Source organism: Sus scrofa, chromosome 14, assembly GCF_000003025.6.
Source record: "Sus scrofa isolate TJ Tabasco breed Duroc chromosome 14, Sscrofa11.1, whole genome shotgun sequence".
In the NCBI taxonomy this organism is placed as follows: Eukaryota; Metazoa; Chordata; class Mammalia; order Artiodactyla; family Suidae; genus Sus; species Sus scrofa.
In genome coordinates, this window is record NC_010456.5 from 89,478,839 (window position 1) to 89,497,728 (window position 18,890).

Sequence of the window (18,890 nt, forward strand, 5' to 3'; positions counted from 1 at the left end):
AAGCAGATTCAGAACAGCAGCTATATTATGTTCCACATTCCCTCTGGACGGCAGATGGGAAGGGACAATTACTGACACTGATGCTTTGTCCTGGGCCCTCTGGATCCGCTCTGTCCAAGATGGGAGCCTCTAGCCACGTGTAGCCATTTAAATTTAATTTTAATTAATTTAAATTAAATGCAACTAAAAATTCAGTTCCTCGGTCACACTAGCCATGTCCCCAAGTGCTTGATACACATACGAGCCTAGTGGTTCCTGTGTTGGACAGGGGGCTAGAAAACGTTTTTATCACAAGATTCTCCCGGACAGTGTTACTCATCTGGATAAATTTTCTCAGTCTTAGATTAAGCCTGAGAAACAGGGATTACTGTTCCCACTTTGCAGATGAGAAAACTGAGACTCAGAGAGGTTAGGACCTTAGTGAGAGATGGGTCAGAATTCAAATAGAGGAGAATTTGACTCCACTTCTTCAAGCTGCCTCATCAATTCTATTTGTATAGCATCATGGGCATACCCTGAATTGGTGGTAAAACCAGTTGGCCAACCAAGGGAGTGGATAAATGGCAAATGGGCCAACAGTGTATTATTTAGTTAATCCTTCATCTCACAGGGAATTCATTCTAAAATTTGTATCTAACTAAACATCTTCTATTAAGACAGTATTCCCATATCCTTCAGGGTTATAACAGCACTTCAGAAGTAGTTTCTCCTTGCAGTGGACCTATATACCTCTTGCTTCAATTCAAACTCTATTTTTAGTGCCACATAGATAGCAAAGGCCTAGCCTAAAAAGAAACTGAGCAGGAACCCAGATCAAAGATCATAATCACTGCTTTCCCCCCAATGCCTCGCTTAAGGCCCAGCACCTAAGTAGGTGCTCAGGAAATGTTGTAGCCTCTAATAATTAAAAAAAATTCTTCTACTGGAAGATAAATTTGACCTTGTCCTTTTTAGGATTTTCTGGGGACAGGGAGAGAGGAGCATCAAAAACATCTTTAGTTAAAGGGAACTTTAGGAACATTTCCTGAAATTCTTTTTAAGCACTGCATGAAAATCTAGAATTCAAGGCCAAAATTTCAAGTCCCATCCATGGCCCAATCCCTGGGAGAACTAAACATTTGGTGAATACGATTGCTTACTGCAGCAAATATTATGTCTCTTTACATCCGTTTTCTCTCAAATCTGAATTTTCTTTCTGTAGCTGGAAGCCAAACATCTGGAAAGACAATCTGGCTCAGAAACCAGTTGCTAGAGATGCTGCTCAGTGTAATATCTTCTTCCCAACTTCATCTGTCCTCTGAGTAAGTAGCTCCAGAAAGAGTGATTTGGCACGAGGCCGCCTCATACAGGGTACGGTATTAAAACCTTTTCTTAATGAAAAGTTTAGCATCTCTGAGTTGGTTTTCTGCAGTGTGTTTTCTGCTCTAGTCAGAAAGAAAATTATGTTCTCTCCACCCAATAAAGCAGACCTTGCCCTAAGATATTCTGATGCAAATGTTAAATGGGCGTGAGTAACTCGAAACAGATATTGGTATAATTACAATAAACTCCTTTTGTCACCATTGCTATAGTATAATTGTTATTGTTTTGGCAGATGTGATAATTACTGATTTTGATGTCCTATACTTGGCAGACAATGGAATGGAGAAATGGTGAGCCTAAGTAACATCTATCAAGGAAAAGGCTTGCCAAATTCTTCTGCTCTTTACTATTAGTTATTTAGTTATTTTTCCAGATAGAAAAAGAAGTATTTGCCTTCAATTAACTTTCAAAACAATGTGTAATCATAAAATTCCATGAACTCTCTCCATCTGACTGCCTGCTTTATCTCAGCTCTGGAGTCATTAATTCAGCGCTGATTTGTTGAGTACCTACTGTGTGCCAGACATTGTTCCCTGAGAAAGCGGTTCTGAGCAAGTCAGTCCAGATCCTTATCCTCACTGAGTTGATATTTTAGTGTGTACCTGTGTTTGGGTCAAGGAGAAACAGCAGGAGGGGAGTTACCCCTCAGTAAAACAGCCTGGCAAATAGTGCTTAAAAAGTCTCTACATTCCTAGAAAAAAAAAGCATGGTAGAAATGGAAGGTGCCTTGGAGATGAGCTGGTCCCTTCCTTTTCACCTTTGTGGAAAGGAATGTGATGGAGTGTTTAAGCATCTAGGCTCTGACAGTTAGACCTCCTGGGTTCAAGTCCTAGCTCTGCCCCCAGGGACCTTTGGGGAGGTTACCTATGCCCTCTGTGCCTCTCTTCTACTCATCTATATGAGGGTAAAAAGAGTAGCTTCCATCAATGGAAATTAATGTGTGACTAGCCCTGAGCATGTTACCTGGGGTACTATCAACATTCCATCCCGTAACCACTATCACCATCACCACCGCCACTACCACGGTAACCCTCATTGTCATCCTCATTACCATCATCATCACCAGACCACCACCGTCATTACCATCATGAAGGAAAATGAACTCTGAACTCTACCTAAGTCATTAGTAAATAGAGGCTTGGCTAGAAGAAAGGACAGTCTTGACTCTTGGTTCCAGTGGCCACAGCCTCACGGGGCCTAGTGTGGCAGCTGGTGCTGAGAACACTGCCCAGCTAGGATGGATCCCTCCCTGGCTCTCAGGAGGCGGAGTCCTTTGCTGAACCTTTGCCCCAAGGGTTGGTTGCCCATCTCTTTGCCCTCCATGTCCCCCCACGAGCCTGTATTCTCTAGATTCATTGCTTTAAAATTCAGTTTTGAAAATGACAGTTAAACATGTATTTTTAGTCTACACCAATACAGATGCATATGTATTGGATCATTCATTTAGATTAGTTTTGACCAGTATATTAAAAAAAGGACTTAAGTAACAATTATGTAAACACATGCATGACTGTATCAGGGCAATTAGATGGTGGTTAGTCAGACATGGTTTAAGTATGAATATTACTTTGAGAAAGGCTATCAAAGGGCCTGTGTATTTTTCTATCTATTGATATATAATTTCAAATTGCTTTGAAAACTTTGGCTACCTTACACTCCAGCCATTAAGAGATAAATTCATCTATTTTACAGCATCCTTGTCAGCATTTTGTTTCACCAGTCCTGAAAAATGTAGCATGTACTTTGCTAAGTGATATCCAAATGGTGACCTTAACACGCCTTTTCTAGGTGACTAGTGAGGTTGCCTGTATTGGTATTTTCTGGACATGTCATTTGCTTATGTGCTAAGAGATGATTAATAGCATGTATCGACCCCTCCCCCACCAGGACAAAGGAAGAGATATTTCTGAACCTGGGGCCCGACTGGTTCCTGCTATTTGTGCAGGGTCACCTGCACCCCAGCACGGTGGTGCTGGGATTGAAGCTGCTGCTGCACTTTTTGTCAAGCCCCTCCCTCCTCGGGCGATTTAAAGATGGCCTGTCTGCAGGGTCTTGGGTGGAACGCAGCTCCGAGGGTATGGACATCATGATGGGTGAGTGTGTGGCCGTCTGCAGGAGGCCGGGGGCCATCTATGCTCTGTGAGTGAGACCTGCCAGAACCTGCTTGGGGGCTGTCCAGCTCCAGGATTGGAGGTCCCCTTGACCCTGACCATCCCCATCAGCCTCAGCCCCCTCTGACTTCCTTTTGGGGATCTTCCCCATGGCCTCACTGCTCTTCAGGTGTAGGGATGTCTTCCTATTACTCAAAGCCTCCTTAGCACTTTCCCTCTTCCTAGACCACTTCTCCAACCCTCCACATCAGCACGGCTCTCCTGGCGGATGTGGGCTCATCCTCAGGTCTCAGTTCAAATGTCACTTCCTCTTGGAGATGAGGGGCCTGCCTGGACTAGGGCACTTCTCTTATATGGTGCTTATCATGTTCATAAGCATATCCTCATCAGGGTATTAAATTCCTTAAAGTCTTTCCCTCCCGCCACATTGTAAGTAGCTGATGAAGGCCTGGGGTTCTGTATATTTTGTTAAAACACTATGTCCTTATTGCCTAAAACAAAGGGGTCTTGTTGCCTCTAAGGTGGTAGGCACCAAAGAAGCATCTGGTTTTGAATGAATGAACAAATGAATGAGCGTGTTGGGAACAGGGAAAGGAATTCTTGTTGAGCACTTTCTTGTGTTTCTGTACCTTTGCCATGTATTTCCACCTGACATTTCTATGCGCTGGGTGAGTAGTGGGAATTTCTGGGCCCAATCCCCACCTCGGCCAGGAGGAGTAGCAGTTGTTCACAGTTGGATGTTGTGCCCCCCTCCCCCCCATCAACAGATAACCTGAAGAGCCACCCTCCCATGCTTGACCAGAGCTCCTGCCTGCTTCCTGGGTTCCGAGTCTTGAGCGACCTTCTGGCCCACCATGTTCATATTCCGGAAGTCTACCTCATCGTGTCCACCTTCTTCCTGCAGACGCCACTGACAGAGCTGACAGATGGGCCCAAAGTAGGTTCTTGGGGCTCCTGGCATGGTGTGACACTTGATTTTCTGGTTCTGTGTGACCAAGGCGGGTCCCTAAGACTCTCTGTGACTTCCTTCTCCATGTCTTCCAACTACCCTCCTGACCCACTTCCTTCCCTGGTGGTCCCAACCCCCTGGCTATCTCTTCAAACACCCTTCGCTTCTTTAGCCTCTGCCCCCCATGTCCCTCCGGGCATGTCTCTGCTTTTATCAGTCTCGCTTTAAAGTCTTTCTTCTTCTGGGTACAGCTAGAGAAATCACACAACAGCAGGGGCAGCTTGGGGAGGTAAATTGTTGCTATCACCATTAAAGAGCCTCAGAAAAAAAGCATGTCCCTTTACCTTAGTAATGCCCCTGCTCTTCCTCTGCCTTCTAGTGTGAACCTTTTATGCCCTGAATCTTCTGGCCTACCGGCACCCTTTGCTCAGATGACTTACCCATGGTGAGAATAGAGGCCCCATGAAGGGGGCATTGTCCCAGGACCTAATGCTCCATTACTTACATATTCTATAACCTCCTTTATCACCTTCTCTCCACTATCAGTGGCAAAAGGCAGCTTTCCAGGGCTGGTCTGGATTCCTTCCACTCCTTTCCTGAGTGACCTCACCCTGTTATTATCCCTTCTTCAATATTTTCAGCATGTCCTTTTCCACTGACTCTTTCCTCACAGACCGTGAGTCTGGTAAATCATGTCCCACCTAAAACCAGAAGCTGTCCTCTTGACTCATACTTTCAACTAGTTGCTCTCCTGTTTATCACTCTCCTGTCTTTCCTTGGTCAGATTTCTCTAAAGAAGAGTCTACATTCACTGTATATACCTTCTCACCAGCTTATTGCTCACTAACTTACTGACTTGCACCAAACTGTGGGATCAGGTTCTGACTCCCCAGCCAGCACCAAGGCCCTTCCTGATTGGCTGTCTGACTTGTCTCTCCAGCCCAGCTTCCTCTCTCATTGGCCCTTTGTGCTGTGATCCTCCTGAGTTACCTCTCCAGTAAGACCAGTTGCTTTGTGCTTGCCGCTCTGGCCTTCAATGAGCTCTTTCTCCCACCATCACCCGCTTAGAAAGGTGTCTACCTTCAGTTGTCAGCTCAGATGCAATCTCTTGCTTAGAACCCCTCAGGGGGAGCCATTCCTCTTTGGGCCTCACATGCCTTCACCTCATATGGCACCAGCAGGTTTCTATTTGCCTCTCTCCTTAGATACTGAGCATCTCAAGGACAGACCCTACCCCTTATCTTCCTGGGCACCTGCCAAATAGACTCAGAGATTGTTTCTTGGTCTTAATTGCATCGAGTCAGACTCCACTGAACTGACATGGGTGGAGAGGGGAGGCTTTGCAAATAGAAGGCTAAAAGTCTCTCTTCTTGCATGTCCTTATATTTTATCTATTTAAATCTTGATATATGCTAATAATGTTATAGATCACACTTCAAAATAAAGTTCTTAATATGCTGTGCTAAGTAGAGTTCCTGTTGTGGCGCAGTGGAAATGAATCCGACAAGGAACCATGAGGTTGCAGGTTTGATCCCTGGCCTCAGTTAGTGGGTTAAGGATCTGGCGTTGCCGTGAGCTGTGGTGTAGGTCACAGACGCGGCTCAGATTCAGTGTTGCTGTGGCTCTGGTGTAGGTTCCAATTAGACCCCTAGCCTGGGAACCTCCATATGCCGCAAATGCGGCCCTAGAAAAGCCAGAAAGACCAAAAAAAAAAAAAAAAAAATGCTGTGCTAAGTTCATAGAAACCCTGTATTTTTATTTTTCCAAGAACATATTGCAGGAAACACATTTGCTGAATGTCAGGACCCGTGATAGATGTTTTACATATTTTATTTCGCTTGATATTTATAACAGTCCCATGGGGTAGATAATGTAATTTTCATTTCACAGAGAAGGAAACTGAACTGCCAAGAGGCTGAATAGATTGCGCAAGTAAGCCTGGCTTTTAAAAAGACACAGTCAGATCCTCCTGCCTGTCAGCCCCGTGCTCTCTCTGTTGCACTCTGCACTTGCCCCGAAGCCTTTGAATGTCCTGTGTTTTTTATAATCTCATATACAAAAATTTGTTAAAGTTGATTGAGACATTGACAACCTGTGATGTCAGAACAAAATGGCTGTGGTGTAGGCCAGCGGCTGCAGCTCTGATTCGACCCCTATTCTGGGACCCTCCATATGCGGCTAATGCGGCCCTAAAAAGCCAGATAAAAAAAGAACTAAACTCAATGCAGGTTGCTGGTGGGTCTTCAGCACCTTCTTAGAGGTGTGTGTTTTCCCTCATGCACCATCAGTGGGCAGAAGTGCCCCAAAGGGCCAGCCACTTGGGCTGCCACTGTGCTGTTTTGCCTTTCCAACTGAGGGCCCCTGGCAAAAGCAATGTGCTGGCTGGAGAGCTGGTCCCCTTCGCCTATAGCCACAGGTCTCTTCACAGCCCTTGCCTCCTCTTTCAGGACAGCCTGGATGCCATGCTTCAGTGGCTCTTGCATATGCACCGCAAGGAAGAGGTCGTCCGGGCTGGGCTGTGCACTGAAGGTGCCCTGCTGCTCTTGGAAATGCTGAAAGCCACCATGAGCCAGGTGAGACCCATTCCTCACATGCTGAGAGGGGTGCCGAGGGGAAGACAAAACTCAGAACAGTCAACCTTGACTTTTCCCAGCAGCTTCCCAATAGTACTAAATTTAGCAGGTATTATTCAGAGTTCTTGCTAGAAGAGGCAAGGTGAGTTCCCTGTGATAACTTAGGTGTGCAATGAGAAAATCAATCTAAAAGTCCCCAGTGGAGTTTTTCTGCTTTTTTCAGAAGACACCTCTTTTTTTGTGTGTGTGTAAACATTTGACTTTCTTCACTGGTAGATTTAATGCCTTCAGTCAAAGGGAACATTTCTGAGCAACTGCTTTAAGTCAGGAGCTTTGGGGACTCTGAGAGGGGGAAAAACAGCCTCTTCCTTCCAGGAGCTCACCTCTACCAGGGGAGGTGGGTTTTGCACTTGAGTGACCTACGAGATAGACACTGGTCTTTAAGTAGACAGATGCCTCCCAGCTACAGACATGACACAGAAAGCCTTTGATTCAGACTTTCAAAGTCCACCAAGGAAGATAGGGAGGTTATTTCAGACGTGTGGAGAGCAAAGGCCGTGTGGCCTATGAACAGGAGTAATTACGAGCCAGGTCAGCAAGAACTTAACATAAATTCCAGGATGCGAGATAGTGGGTCAGAGGGTACCTCAGGCATTTTCTTGCTTAGGAAGGTTGCATTAGGCCTCGTACATGTACCTTCCTCCGTCTAACATACATCCTACTGTCTTATATCGATGTTCTTGGCCCTGTTCTCATAGCCTCAACTGCACAGCCAAACTGATGGTGATCTCATAGTTGAGTTCTTTTACATTTATTACTACTAAAGTTGATAGAATTTTCATCTGCTCATTAATCATCTCTATTTTAATGTGAATTGCCTGTTTCATCTCTGACCAACTTTTCTGTGTGGGGTAATTATGCTAAGAAAGTATAGATAAAAGTTTTTGCTTTTTTAAAGAATAGGAATATACTTAATTTTTTGATCATGTTTTTTTTTCCACTTGCTTATGATGAAGTATATCAATAAATTTCCTTGCATTCTTGCAAAGATCTCATTTTGTCACTGTTTTATTCCTTTAGCATTCCTCCTTATTTTGTTTGTAAATATTTTATCTGTGATTTTGCATTATATTTATAAATGCTATTAGGTTGCAGTTTTCTCTTTGTCATATGTTGTCTGACTTTGATATCAGTATTATGCTACCTCGATTTTAAAAAGTCTTCTTTCTTTTTATTCAAGAAGATGTTAAACCCATGATTCTTCTATAAATATTCCTATGAAACTTCTTGGGCCTGAATTTTTCCCACTATTGCCTTGTCTCCTTGACCTAGTTTGGATAATTGTTATTTTAAAAGATCTTCCCATTTATTCAGTTTGCCCAAATGTCTCTTTTAATCATTTAACTTTGTGTGATTATTCCCCTCTTCTTATTCTTAATTTGTAAGTTCATTCTCTCGCTTTATCTCTCCTACCTCATTACTTAAGGCACTGAGGACTGGTGGATTTATTTATTTATTTATTTATTTATTTATTACTTTTTAGGGCTGTACCCCCAGCATATGGAAGTTCCCAGGCTGGGGGTTGAATCAGAGGTACAGCTGCTGGCCTACGCCACAGCCATGCAGATCTGAGCCACATCTACAACCTATGCCACAGCTCAAGGCAATGCTGGCTCCCCAACCCACTGAGCAAGACCAGGAATTGAACCCTCATCATCATGCATACAGTCATATTTGTTTCCGCTGCCCCACAATGGGAACTCCTGGTGCATTTATTTAAAGAGGCAACTTTGGATATACTTATCATTCTCCTGGTTTTTCTTCTGGCTAGTTTTAAGATTTTAATATTTGACATATTCATTTGTTGTTGTTTTCTAGAGTGTCTGTGTTGCAGATGTAAAGACCTTTTTGACTCATCTTTTTCAATGTCCATCTAGTTGACCTTTTTAGTTTTTATTGTTGTTACCCATTGCTAGTTTAGTTCTGCCCTAGTCAGAGCATGTGATCTTTACACTTTCCATCTCTGGGAACCTTATTCATGGTTCCATTGTAGACCTAATGTGCAGTTAATTGGGGAATGCATGAAAAAACACATATTTTCCGTTTGCAGTATAAGGGGTTTATTAACTTTTTAATCAATTAATGTCATTTAGAAAGAGCAAACAGAAGGAATAACACAAATGCATTCAAAGTAAAGGAAATATATAGATTACTGAGGAAGTAAAAAAAAAGCCAAACATTTAGATTATAACAGCAAACATAAAATGGGTAACTGGTATATTGCAACGTGACCCTTAAACTAGGTCAAAAAAACTCAACCTTCTGGAATCTAACACACACATAACAAAAGCAATGTCACTCAAAGATTGTTTTGGTTCAATGAAGAATCTGCCGTCATTCACCAAATATTCTAGATAAGCCTCAAAATAAAAAAGGTGAAAACTGGAAGGGCAAGAGAAAAAGGGCGGAAACACGATTTTAGTGACTAATGCCAACCTATCTTTCTCAGTTTATTTCATTTTATTTGTTTTATTTTTTGCTTGGAACTTTGTTATTATTCCCTTGAGTAGTCGTAACCGTAGATTCATTTGCCTGTTCTTGAACTTGTTATCAATAGAATGCTACAGTATGTACTCTTCTGTGTCTGGCTTCTTTCACTCATTATTAATGTTTGTGGAATTCACTCGTGTTGTTGTATATGTCAGCAGTTCATTCTTTTTTATTATTCTTTTTTATTGTAGTATAGTATTATGATAATGGATCACTATTTATCCATTCTAGGTTTCTTTTTTTTTTTTTTTTGTCTTTTTGCTATTTCTTGGGCCGCTCCTGCGGCATATGGAGGTTCCCAGGCTAGGGGTCGAATCGGAGCTGTAGCCACCGGCCTACGCCAGAGCCACAGCAACGCAGGATCTGAGCCGCGTCTGCAACCTACACCACAGCTCATGGCAACGCCGGATCCTTAACCCACTGAGCAAGGACAGGGACTGAACCCGCAACCTCATGGTTCCTAGTCGGATTCGTTAACCACTGCGCCACGACGGGAACTCCCATTCTAGGTTTCTATTTGGAAATATTATGAATAAAGCTGCTATATCTTTTGGTGGCTGTGCATACACCTTTCTGTTGGAGATAGACCCAGGAGTAAAATTGGAGGTCATAGATATACGTGTGACTTGTTTTAGTAGATATTGTCAAATAGTTTTTCAAAATGAAGTGCCTGTTTATACTCACCAGCTCTTATTCTAAGACGCTTCTAGTTGCTTCCAGACCTTGTCAATGTTTAGCACTGTTCTGGTAGATGTTAGCCATTCTGCTGTGTGCAACTCTCCTTTGGAGAAGACAGCATCATCTCCATTGTGCAAATGTAGACACTGAAGCTGTGGAGGTTAACTTACTCTGGCAGGGTCACAGAGCAAGGGCATGGTGGAGGCATGGGTGTCCAGCATTAGCATTTCATTCCAGGGCACTGCCTGGGACCTTCAGGCAATGCTTGTTAACTCAATGCCTTGGATCCAAAATTCTTCCAAAAGTCCAAGTCCTCTATGTCTGACCTTATCTCCCAGCTTCTTCTGTATTTAGCCTGTGCTCATCACTGTGAAAGTAATCCTGAAACACTCCACTGTCTCATTTAATCTTCATGAAATAGGTCATATGACAATTTTTGTTTTACAGAGTTGGGACTGAAGGTGTTGGGGGATTAAGAAAGTGGCACAAAATCGTACTGTTAGTTAAGTAGCAGAGGCTGTATTCGAACCAGGCAGACTAACTTCAGAAAGAGCTCTCTGGACTCCAACCTCTGGTATTCTCTCTAAATCTAATATCTTGCTGTACAAACCTGGTGGATAAGCCAGATGTATGTAACTTCAGAAGCTGTTTCCTTCTGCCTGCCTGCTCAACCCATACCAAATTCTCACCAGATCCTGGAAATGAGATTTTAAACTTCTCTCTAATTGTCTTATATATATTGCCTTTTTTTTTCTTCATTTACGTTTGAGTTTTCTAGAATGAGGCTTAGTTTCAGGCATTCAGTATCTACTTGGCAAACAGGACATCCTAACTCATGCACAGGGGGCCAGGATTCAAAATAGGCTGGTGGGGAAATGAGGAAGCCATGGTGGGAGGTGGCTGGGGCTGAGGAACCGGCCAGAGGAAGAGCTGACGTCCACCCCTAAGATCTGTAGAAGTAGGCTGCTGGTCGCTCAGTCTAGCTGTTGGCATAGCTATGTAGGGAGTCACTCTGATATTAAGGTTGGTCAATTTTCAAGTTCCAGACTGACCATCCAGGACAGAGTAGGACCTCAGGCAGCAGCTGGACACATTGGGACTAGAGTCAGTGGCTGGGCACAGGTGGTCAAGGGAGATGGGCTCCAGCAGGGCACTAGGGTGCAGCCAGCATGGAGGCTCAGCCAGATGGCCCAGATCAGGTTATGGTGTGGGGCAAACTGGTGCCCAGTACTGGGTATCACCTCAGTGCAGTATGATCCATTCCAGACCCCTGGCTGATGGGGAAGGGGTTCCTTGAGCCCAGGCAGCCTTGGCCAGGGTTTGTCCATGTATCGGCCAAGGCAGGGTCTATAGCTGGGAGCATGACTACTGAACTGGGGAAAGCTGGGGTCAACCCTAATTGGCAAACTCTCTGAGCACAGAGGCTGTATCATACCACATACAGCAGTATGGGGAAGACAGATGTTATAGCCACCTTGCCTGGGTTCAATTCCTGGCTCTGCCCCTTATCTGCTGGCTGAACATTAACATACTGCTTAACCTCTCTGTGCCTTTGTCTTCCCATGTGTAAACCAGGGGTAGATGTAAAAGCCACCACAGGGGGTTGTTATGCAGTGAGAAGAGGAATCCGTGTGAAGCCCTTAGAGCAAGCCCCCACATCTTAAACCGTTCCTCAGTTGATGACCACTACCCATGCTAATCCATAGTCCTAGGTGTCTTGCAATAGGTGTCTTGTTGAGAGTCTCAGAAAAGAGGTCTTATCCCTAGATTTCTCATCCCCTGGCTCCTGTGTACCCCCAAGTCATGCTTCTACGCATTGCCTCTCATGAAGTGTGTCCTCAGCCCCCTGCAGGTCCTGGAGAGAGCGCCTGGGAACGGACTTTCCCGGCCAGCGTGCTGCAGTTCCTTGGCCTTGTGCACAGCACCTACCCCCAGGATCCGGCCTGGCGGGCCCCGGAGTTCCTCCAGACCTTGGCTGCAGTCACCTTTCCCCTGGGAACCCATAAGGTAGGACATGCCTCTGCCCTGCCACAGTGAGAGCAGCGGTGAGTGTCATCATCCTTCAAGGGTGAAGGGCAGAGGTCCCCCCACTACCCCCCAGAAAAAATTAACAAATGTTTTAAGGCAACTTGGCTGGAACCTTAAGTAAACAACTTGGGTAATTTTCCTTCTCTTGGCGTCACATCATTTTTGGCTCTGAGATTCAGTAACTTTTTGAGTTGTTAGGAATCTTGGTAATGAGAAATGTGGTGGCAGAAGATCAAGTCTAATTCTATGTGGAATGTCTCCTCAGTGATAAGGTGAATCAGCACATTCCATCCCAGGACACCTGGACGGTGCCCCAGCCAGGGGAGGTGCGGAGCTGGAACAGAGTCCTGTCTTCTTTTTGGGACTCTTATCCTGCAAAGCAGGCCACGGCTTCTTTCCATCAGAGGGTTTACTGAGGCCTGACTCAGAGGGCAGAAGGACCAACTGGGGTGTTGAGGACAAGGTGTGAGTGTGGGGTAGAGATGGCACTGTGGGAAGAGATGTGAGTGGGTTTGAAACCAAGAGCCAGTCCCAGCAGGTCAAGGAGACTCAGTGGGCTAAGAGCATCTGGAGCTGATATGGGGAAGAGGGGTGAGGACTAGTGTGAGGATGGGCAGAGACCCCCTTAGTAACTGTAGCCAAAGGAACATGCTGGGCATGTTGGTAAGTGGAGGGTTTAGAAAGCCATGCAAAGCGCAGCAAGGGCAGCTAATGTTTGCCCCACAATTACTGGCTCAGCGACCATGTAAATGAATGAACCTGCCCTTTGAGCTAATCCTTTCCAAAAGTATATTCATGAGGACAGCCTCCATCTACTGAGCACCTACAGTGGTCCTGAGCCTGGTGTGTCATATACCCTCACCGGCCCATCACAGGCGATGTTAAAGGGGGAAGTGAGATTCAAGGAGGTGAAGCGACCCGGACCACTTTCCTCCCAGTTTAGTGGGGCCATGAGACCTATCTCACAAAATGGTTAAAAAGATCAAATTCAGCACAGCTTACGTGGTTAAGAAGTGACAGAGCCAAGATGTAAACCTTGCTTGCTCAGCCCGCAGCCCATGTCCTTTCCATCAGTCAGTTTAAAATAACACTAAATAGCCTAATAAAATTGAGGGGTGTGTGGTTTAAATAAAACGATCAGCTAGAAAGACCAGAAGATTTGCAAAGAGATAAAGTGGCTCCATGGGTTAATATCACCTAAAGCAACATACTAGGAAAGTAAGTAAAAAAAGACGCAATAAAAAGTAAAGGGAGGCCCTTTGGGCAGCAGGGTGGTGGCCCTCATCATTTCCTCCATCTGGAGAGAGTCAGGGCCATGAAGTGGACGGCCTGACATTCTCAGCCCAGATCCCACCTCGGCCTTTGCATCCGCAGGCCAGGCTCGTCATTTCCTGAGCCAGGGTTCCAGCCAGCAGCCACAGAGCACACTGTGACCCAGGACTCTTCCTCCCCATGCTCAGTACTTCCTGCCGAGGGAGGGCCTAGCCCAAAGTCGCCCCCCAGCCTACCATGGATGACACGGGCCCCAGTTCCAGAGCTCTCATCCCCACACCTCCTCGCTTCCTTTCTCCTTGAAGTCAGCTCCAAAAGACCTTTGTTTCACAGAAAACAGCCTCTCTTAATGCAGAAGGCTGGTGGCCAAAAGGCTTCGATTTGCTGCGATTTTATATGGCATCTTTCCAGTCAAGGCCGCATGGAGCTAATTAATGCAGTCACCGCCTCCCTAGGTGCTGTTAAATTCATTTTATGGCTTAATTAAAAATGGCTGCATTAATTTTATGAATGAGCAAAGGGAGGTGCCAACAGATGATCTTGAGTGAAAAGTTCATGGGCCAAGAATCAGGAGTCCCTGGCTGTGTGTCCTTTGCTGTATCATTTGGCCTCCCAGCATCTCCTGGATGTATCCAGGCTAAGGACCCCCATTTCATTTATCTCCCAATATTTTTTATAAAAGTAAAGCTGAAAAAGTGAAGGACAAGATGCTTCAGGGACTTGGATACCAGGACTGGCTGAGGTCCTACTTCTCTTTCCATCTGAGGGTCCTGTCTGTCAGTGTCAGCAGAGCCTGGCAGGCAGTAAAGGGCAGGGTCCTGCTGTTGAAGGTGGAAACCACCTCTCTTGACCACACACGGGGGTCAGGCATTACCAGATGCACCGGTTCTCACTTCATTCTCACACAGCTTTGTGAATTCCTTTTCCTCATTACTATTGGACTGATGGGGAGCTGTGGCTTTGAGGAGGGAAATGCCTTGCCAGGGACACATCCTGGGCTTCCTTGCTGAGCACTGCACGTCTCTTTTGCTGTGTGTTCAGGTTTTTTCCATCACTCCCACCCATCTCAGGTTCAGAGACCACAGCAGGCCACCTTATGAGCCCTGGGACTCCGGACAAGCTGCTTGCCTCCTTGGGGCCTCAGTTTCCTTTCACGTTAATGGGTTTGATGGGATCCCATCATGCACATCTCAGAGGTGGATGTGCAGGTGCTTTGAGGCAGGGAAGGCTGCTCATGCTGGGGTTCTCTTGTCTTTGAGGGGGCCATGACCGAGTCTGCCCAGAATATCAGCGGTCCCGAGGCCGAGACTGAAGGTGACAGCACGGTGGAGGGTCTACAGGTTCCTGCTGAGTCACATCCCACCCAGAAGCAGCTGAGGGAATTCATGCAGCTACTCTTGAGGGAGCTCCTGCTTGGGAGCTCCAATCCCAAGCAGTGGCTACCGCTGGAGGTGCTCCTGGAGGTAGGTTGGAAAGGGTGTTACTGGGTTGTGTGCTATGGGAGCAGGCCTGGGAGGGCCTGGGCACACTGAGGGCGGGGAATGCCCAGGGAGACCTGGGGCTGATCTCTGGAGAGGCTCCCCCAGACCTGTTGATGCCAGCTGGCTGGTGGTCAGGAACATCCCCTGGGACTTCAGTGACGGGTGGGAGGGGTCCTCTGGGAATTGCAGGTCCTGGCAGTGCAGGGAGCACACCAAGCAGCAAGCAAATAGATGAAGGAGGGCAGGTCTTAGCTAGGTCTCTAGAAGCAGAGCCTGAGGCAGGGATTTTGTGGAAGTGACTCACCGGGGGCGGTGCTCTCAGGAAACTAGAGAAGGGACAAGGGAGAAGCTAGCCAGGAAATGGTATCAGCCACAGCCTGGCCCCCAGGGGAGTTTTGCATCCCAGAGTCAGCCCCACCTTGAGGTACCTGCCGGATGCTGACTGTGGGACCCACCCCTCCACTCTCCCCCCTTGCCTTCTTGCTCTGGGAAGTGGGTGTTGCCACCTCGGTGAGGCAACTTGATCAGCCGAGGGCAATGCCCCAGAGGAGGGCAGCTGTGAGCTACTGGCAGCCAATACTCCCAGCAGCTGCAGTATTAGCATATGGGCCAGGCAAGAGGACCCAGTGGACACTGAGTGGACATGATGGCCGTGTGGCCTCTGCCTTAGACCAGAGTTTGCTTCCAGGCTTCCCCAGACAATGCCACCATCCAACAGAAGCGGACTTCCAGTCTGAGGTTCTGCTTTCCACCATGGAAATATTTCACGTGACAAGTGGAGGTCGTGCACCGATGCTCAGAGGTGAGTGAGGGAGATGACTTGCTCCTCCTGTTTATGACACGCAGCTGCCGACAGCTGAGCAGGAAAGCAACATGCCTGCCAGCTCCTAATAACCCCAGGACCCTAGAGGAAGACTGACCTGCAGGACTGTGGGGTACTTTAGGAACCACAGGAAGCCACCCTACCCTCGTAGGTCAGTCCCTGCATGAGTCCACAACAAGCACTCACTACCCTGCCCAGAGACTCCAGGAATGACACACTTGCTACTTTCCGTGTCACCCCTGCCATTGCTGGGCCAATCAGAAACAAAGTCCTGTCCTCTGAGCCCAAATCAGTTCTCCTCTAGCTTCCAGAAGAATTGCCTCCTCCTATGAGGGGAGTTAAGATGTCAATTTAACGCTCTTCTGCTCACCTTTGACTTAGGTGCAGCGTATGTTCCTTAAATGAATGAACCTGGATGAATATTCTGTCATTGCCCTAAGAAGTTCAAATTGAAACGTCATTCAAAACATTTAGTTCTAGGGAAGCTGTACCTTCCTGACAAAATTAAACAAAAGTCCTTTCCGTGGTTCCTGAGCCTGGAAATCCTTAGCGACATGACTTGTCCTCTGGATTCCTTCTTGCCCCCCAATACAGAAACGTTGACTTTTGGTCTTTCTGGAATATCTGAGTGCAGTAGGGGAGTGGAGCGGGGAAAGTGTGAGCTTGGTAGCCTAGTTGTGAGCATGGCCCTGTCACTGGACAGCGGTGTTATTCCAGGCAGGGGCCTGACCCTGGGAGTGAGGATGACAGTCGGGGCTGACTTACAGGGTTGTTACAAGGATTAGCTGAGACCGTTGTGTCCACATCTGAACACAATGGCTACGTGTTGGTGAGCACAGATGAACGATCTGACATTTCAGCTTCATTCTCTGCCCCACGTAACAACAGGGCCGTGGGTCACCAGGACCATCTTCCCATTACCTTGTGCCTTTAAATTCTCACCTGCTCGTCTTCCAAATGGCCGCTGAAACAAAGGCTGCTCCTTGCCTCCTCCCCATTTGGTTTATATCACTCATCATTCAAGATCAATTTAATTTTTTTTTTTTTTTTTGCTTTTTAGGGCCCCACCTGCAGCATATGAATGTTTCCAGGCTAGGGGTTGAATCAGAGATATAGCTACTGGCCCACACCATAGCCACAGCAACTCGGAATCCAAGCCACATCTGCGACCTACACACAGCTCATGGCAGCACCAGATCCCCAACTGCGTGAGGCCAGGGATTGAACCTGCAACCTCATGGATCCGAGATGGATTCGTTTCCACTTGCCACAATGGGAACTCCTCGATTCACAATTAATAAATGAGTGTGCCTTGGGCACCTACTGTGTATAAAACCTCATTTTTAGAGCAACAGGTCACACAGAGGGTTACAGTGGGCATATAGAGGTGAAATAAATTGTGGCTGGTTACCTAGAGGGCTGGAGACTATTGTGGAGAGAAGGCAGTTCACGCTGATGATTTCTCAGCCTTGGTCTGTCACCCTCCCCACCCCCAGGCAGTAGAGAGCCTCAGCCAAATGCAGAAGCTGCTGTTGCCCCTTCCCTTGCCAACATCTCCCACTTCACCCAGAAGCTGGTGGAGAAGCTGTACAGTGGAATGTTCTCAGCAGACCCCAGACACATCCTTCTCTTCATCATGGAACACATCATGGTGGTAAGAACCCCAAGTTGGCCATGGTGGTAAGGCTTCTGCTGACCTGCCAGGTGTCTGTATGACACACTAGTGGCTACTGTCCACTTGGCCCAGGTTGACCTGCTGTCCTTCCTGGAAACAGAGTCTGAGATGGGCGGGAGGAAGGAGGAGGACCTTTACTACCCCGGTAACATCTAGCAGTTGTTGAGCACCCTGCAGTGTCCTCACCTTAGGCCGCCTGAGATCCATCTCAGGGATCAAGGCCCAAGCCCTCTGCACAGGCACCGGAGCTTTGTCCCTTCCTAGACTCTACACACTTCTCTTTGGGGTTTTATTGTGAATGTTGGTTTAATCTTAATTATTGTATTCCTCATCAACAAAGGGTCAAAAAGGTCTTTATCCCAAAAGGCCTATTTCATTTTCTTCTTTAATATCTATCTCCATTTGTCATATTTGGGCCTTCCTGAAATTAAGGCAAGAGTCTATTTTTCCCTGGTCCTATTTTTCTTGCATGTGCTCTCTATCCCTTTCTTTCTTCAGATAGATCTACTTACCTACCCACACATGCCAATGCATGCTTATAGATACGCTGATGTAAGTGCGTGTGTGAACATTTGTACATATTCTTTATTGTACACGTGTACACATACGCACAAACGGAGAATCATACAACCCCCAAATTCTAGAGTCGAATCCTTTTTTAGGTCCTTGATACCCATTTCATTCTGGACACCTTTCCCGACAAGTGGCCTTCACTTTTTCTTTGAACCCTTCTTGTGTTAGGAGCTCTCTATGGTACAAGGAGGTTCACACCTGTGAATATTGGAAAACACTTTCTCCTACCAAGCTGAAATCTTCCCCCAGCAGTGCCTGCCAGAGGTCTCGGCATGTTGTCTGCAGCAGAATCCAGGAGAGCCCCTCTCCTTCCTCTTCATGCTTTGTAGAGTCAGTCACATCAGCGCTCCCAGTACCCTTCTGTCAGTGGAGTCCCCTGAAGACCCCAGGACTGGGCCCTGGCACAGATTCTGAAGTGATAGGTAGTCTGGCTGATGCACAGTTCCAGGCAATCCAAAAATAATGTGTTATCAAAGTTATTCAGGAATGACTCTGAGGAGAGAGAAATATCCCCTGTCAGCTTTGCGGGGATTACAGTCAAATTCTTGGGAGGTTGTGTTGAGAATCAGAGTAGCCACTGAGCTCCTGTCTGAGTGTGTTTGGACTGCTGTTACAAAGTACCATAGACTGGGTGACTTGGCAGCAAACATTTATTTCTCACAGTTCTAGAGGTTGGGAAGTCCAAGATCAAGGTGCCAGCAGATCTGATGTCCAGTGAAGGCTCCTTTTCTGGTTTTAGTGATGTTCTCCTTATTGTATCCTTACATGATGGGGAGAGAGAGGAAGCACGCTCTCACTTGTCTCTTCCTATAGGG

General features: G+C 46.4%; 1 protein-coding gene across 1 annotated transcript in view; it reads left to right on the top strand.

Moving 5' to 3' along the window:
- The window catches only part of WDFY4 (WDFY family member 4), a 279,361-nt gene that overhangs the window by 125,477 nt on the left and 134,994 nt on the right, over positions 1-18,890 (top strand). Inside the window, 9 exon segments of the mRNA XM_021073024.1 lie at positions 1,202-1,301; positions 3,250-3,455; positions 4,241-4,410; positions 6,870-6,995; positions 12,066-12,230; positions 14,783-14,986; positions 15,693-15,723; positions 15,726-15,806; positions 17,324-17,481. Coding sequence (XP_020928683.1) covers positions 1,202-1,301; positions 3,250-3,455; positions 4,241-4,410; positions 6,870-6,995; positions 12,066-12,230; positions 14,783-14,986; positions 15,693-15,723; positions 15,726-15,806; positions 17,324-17,481 — 1,241 coding nt within the window.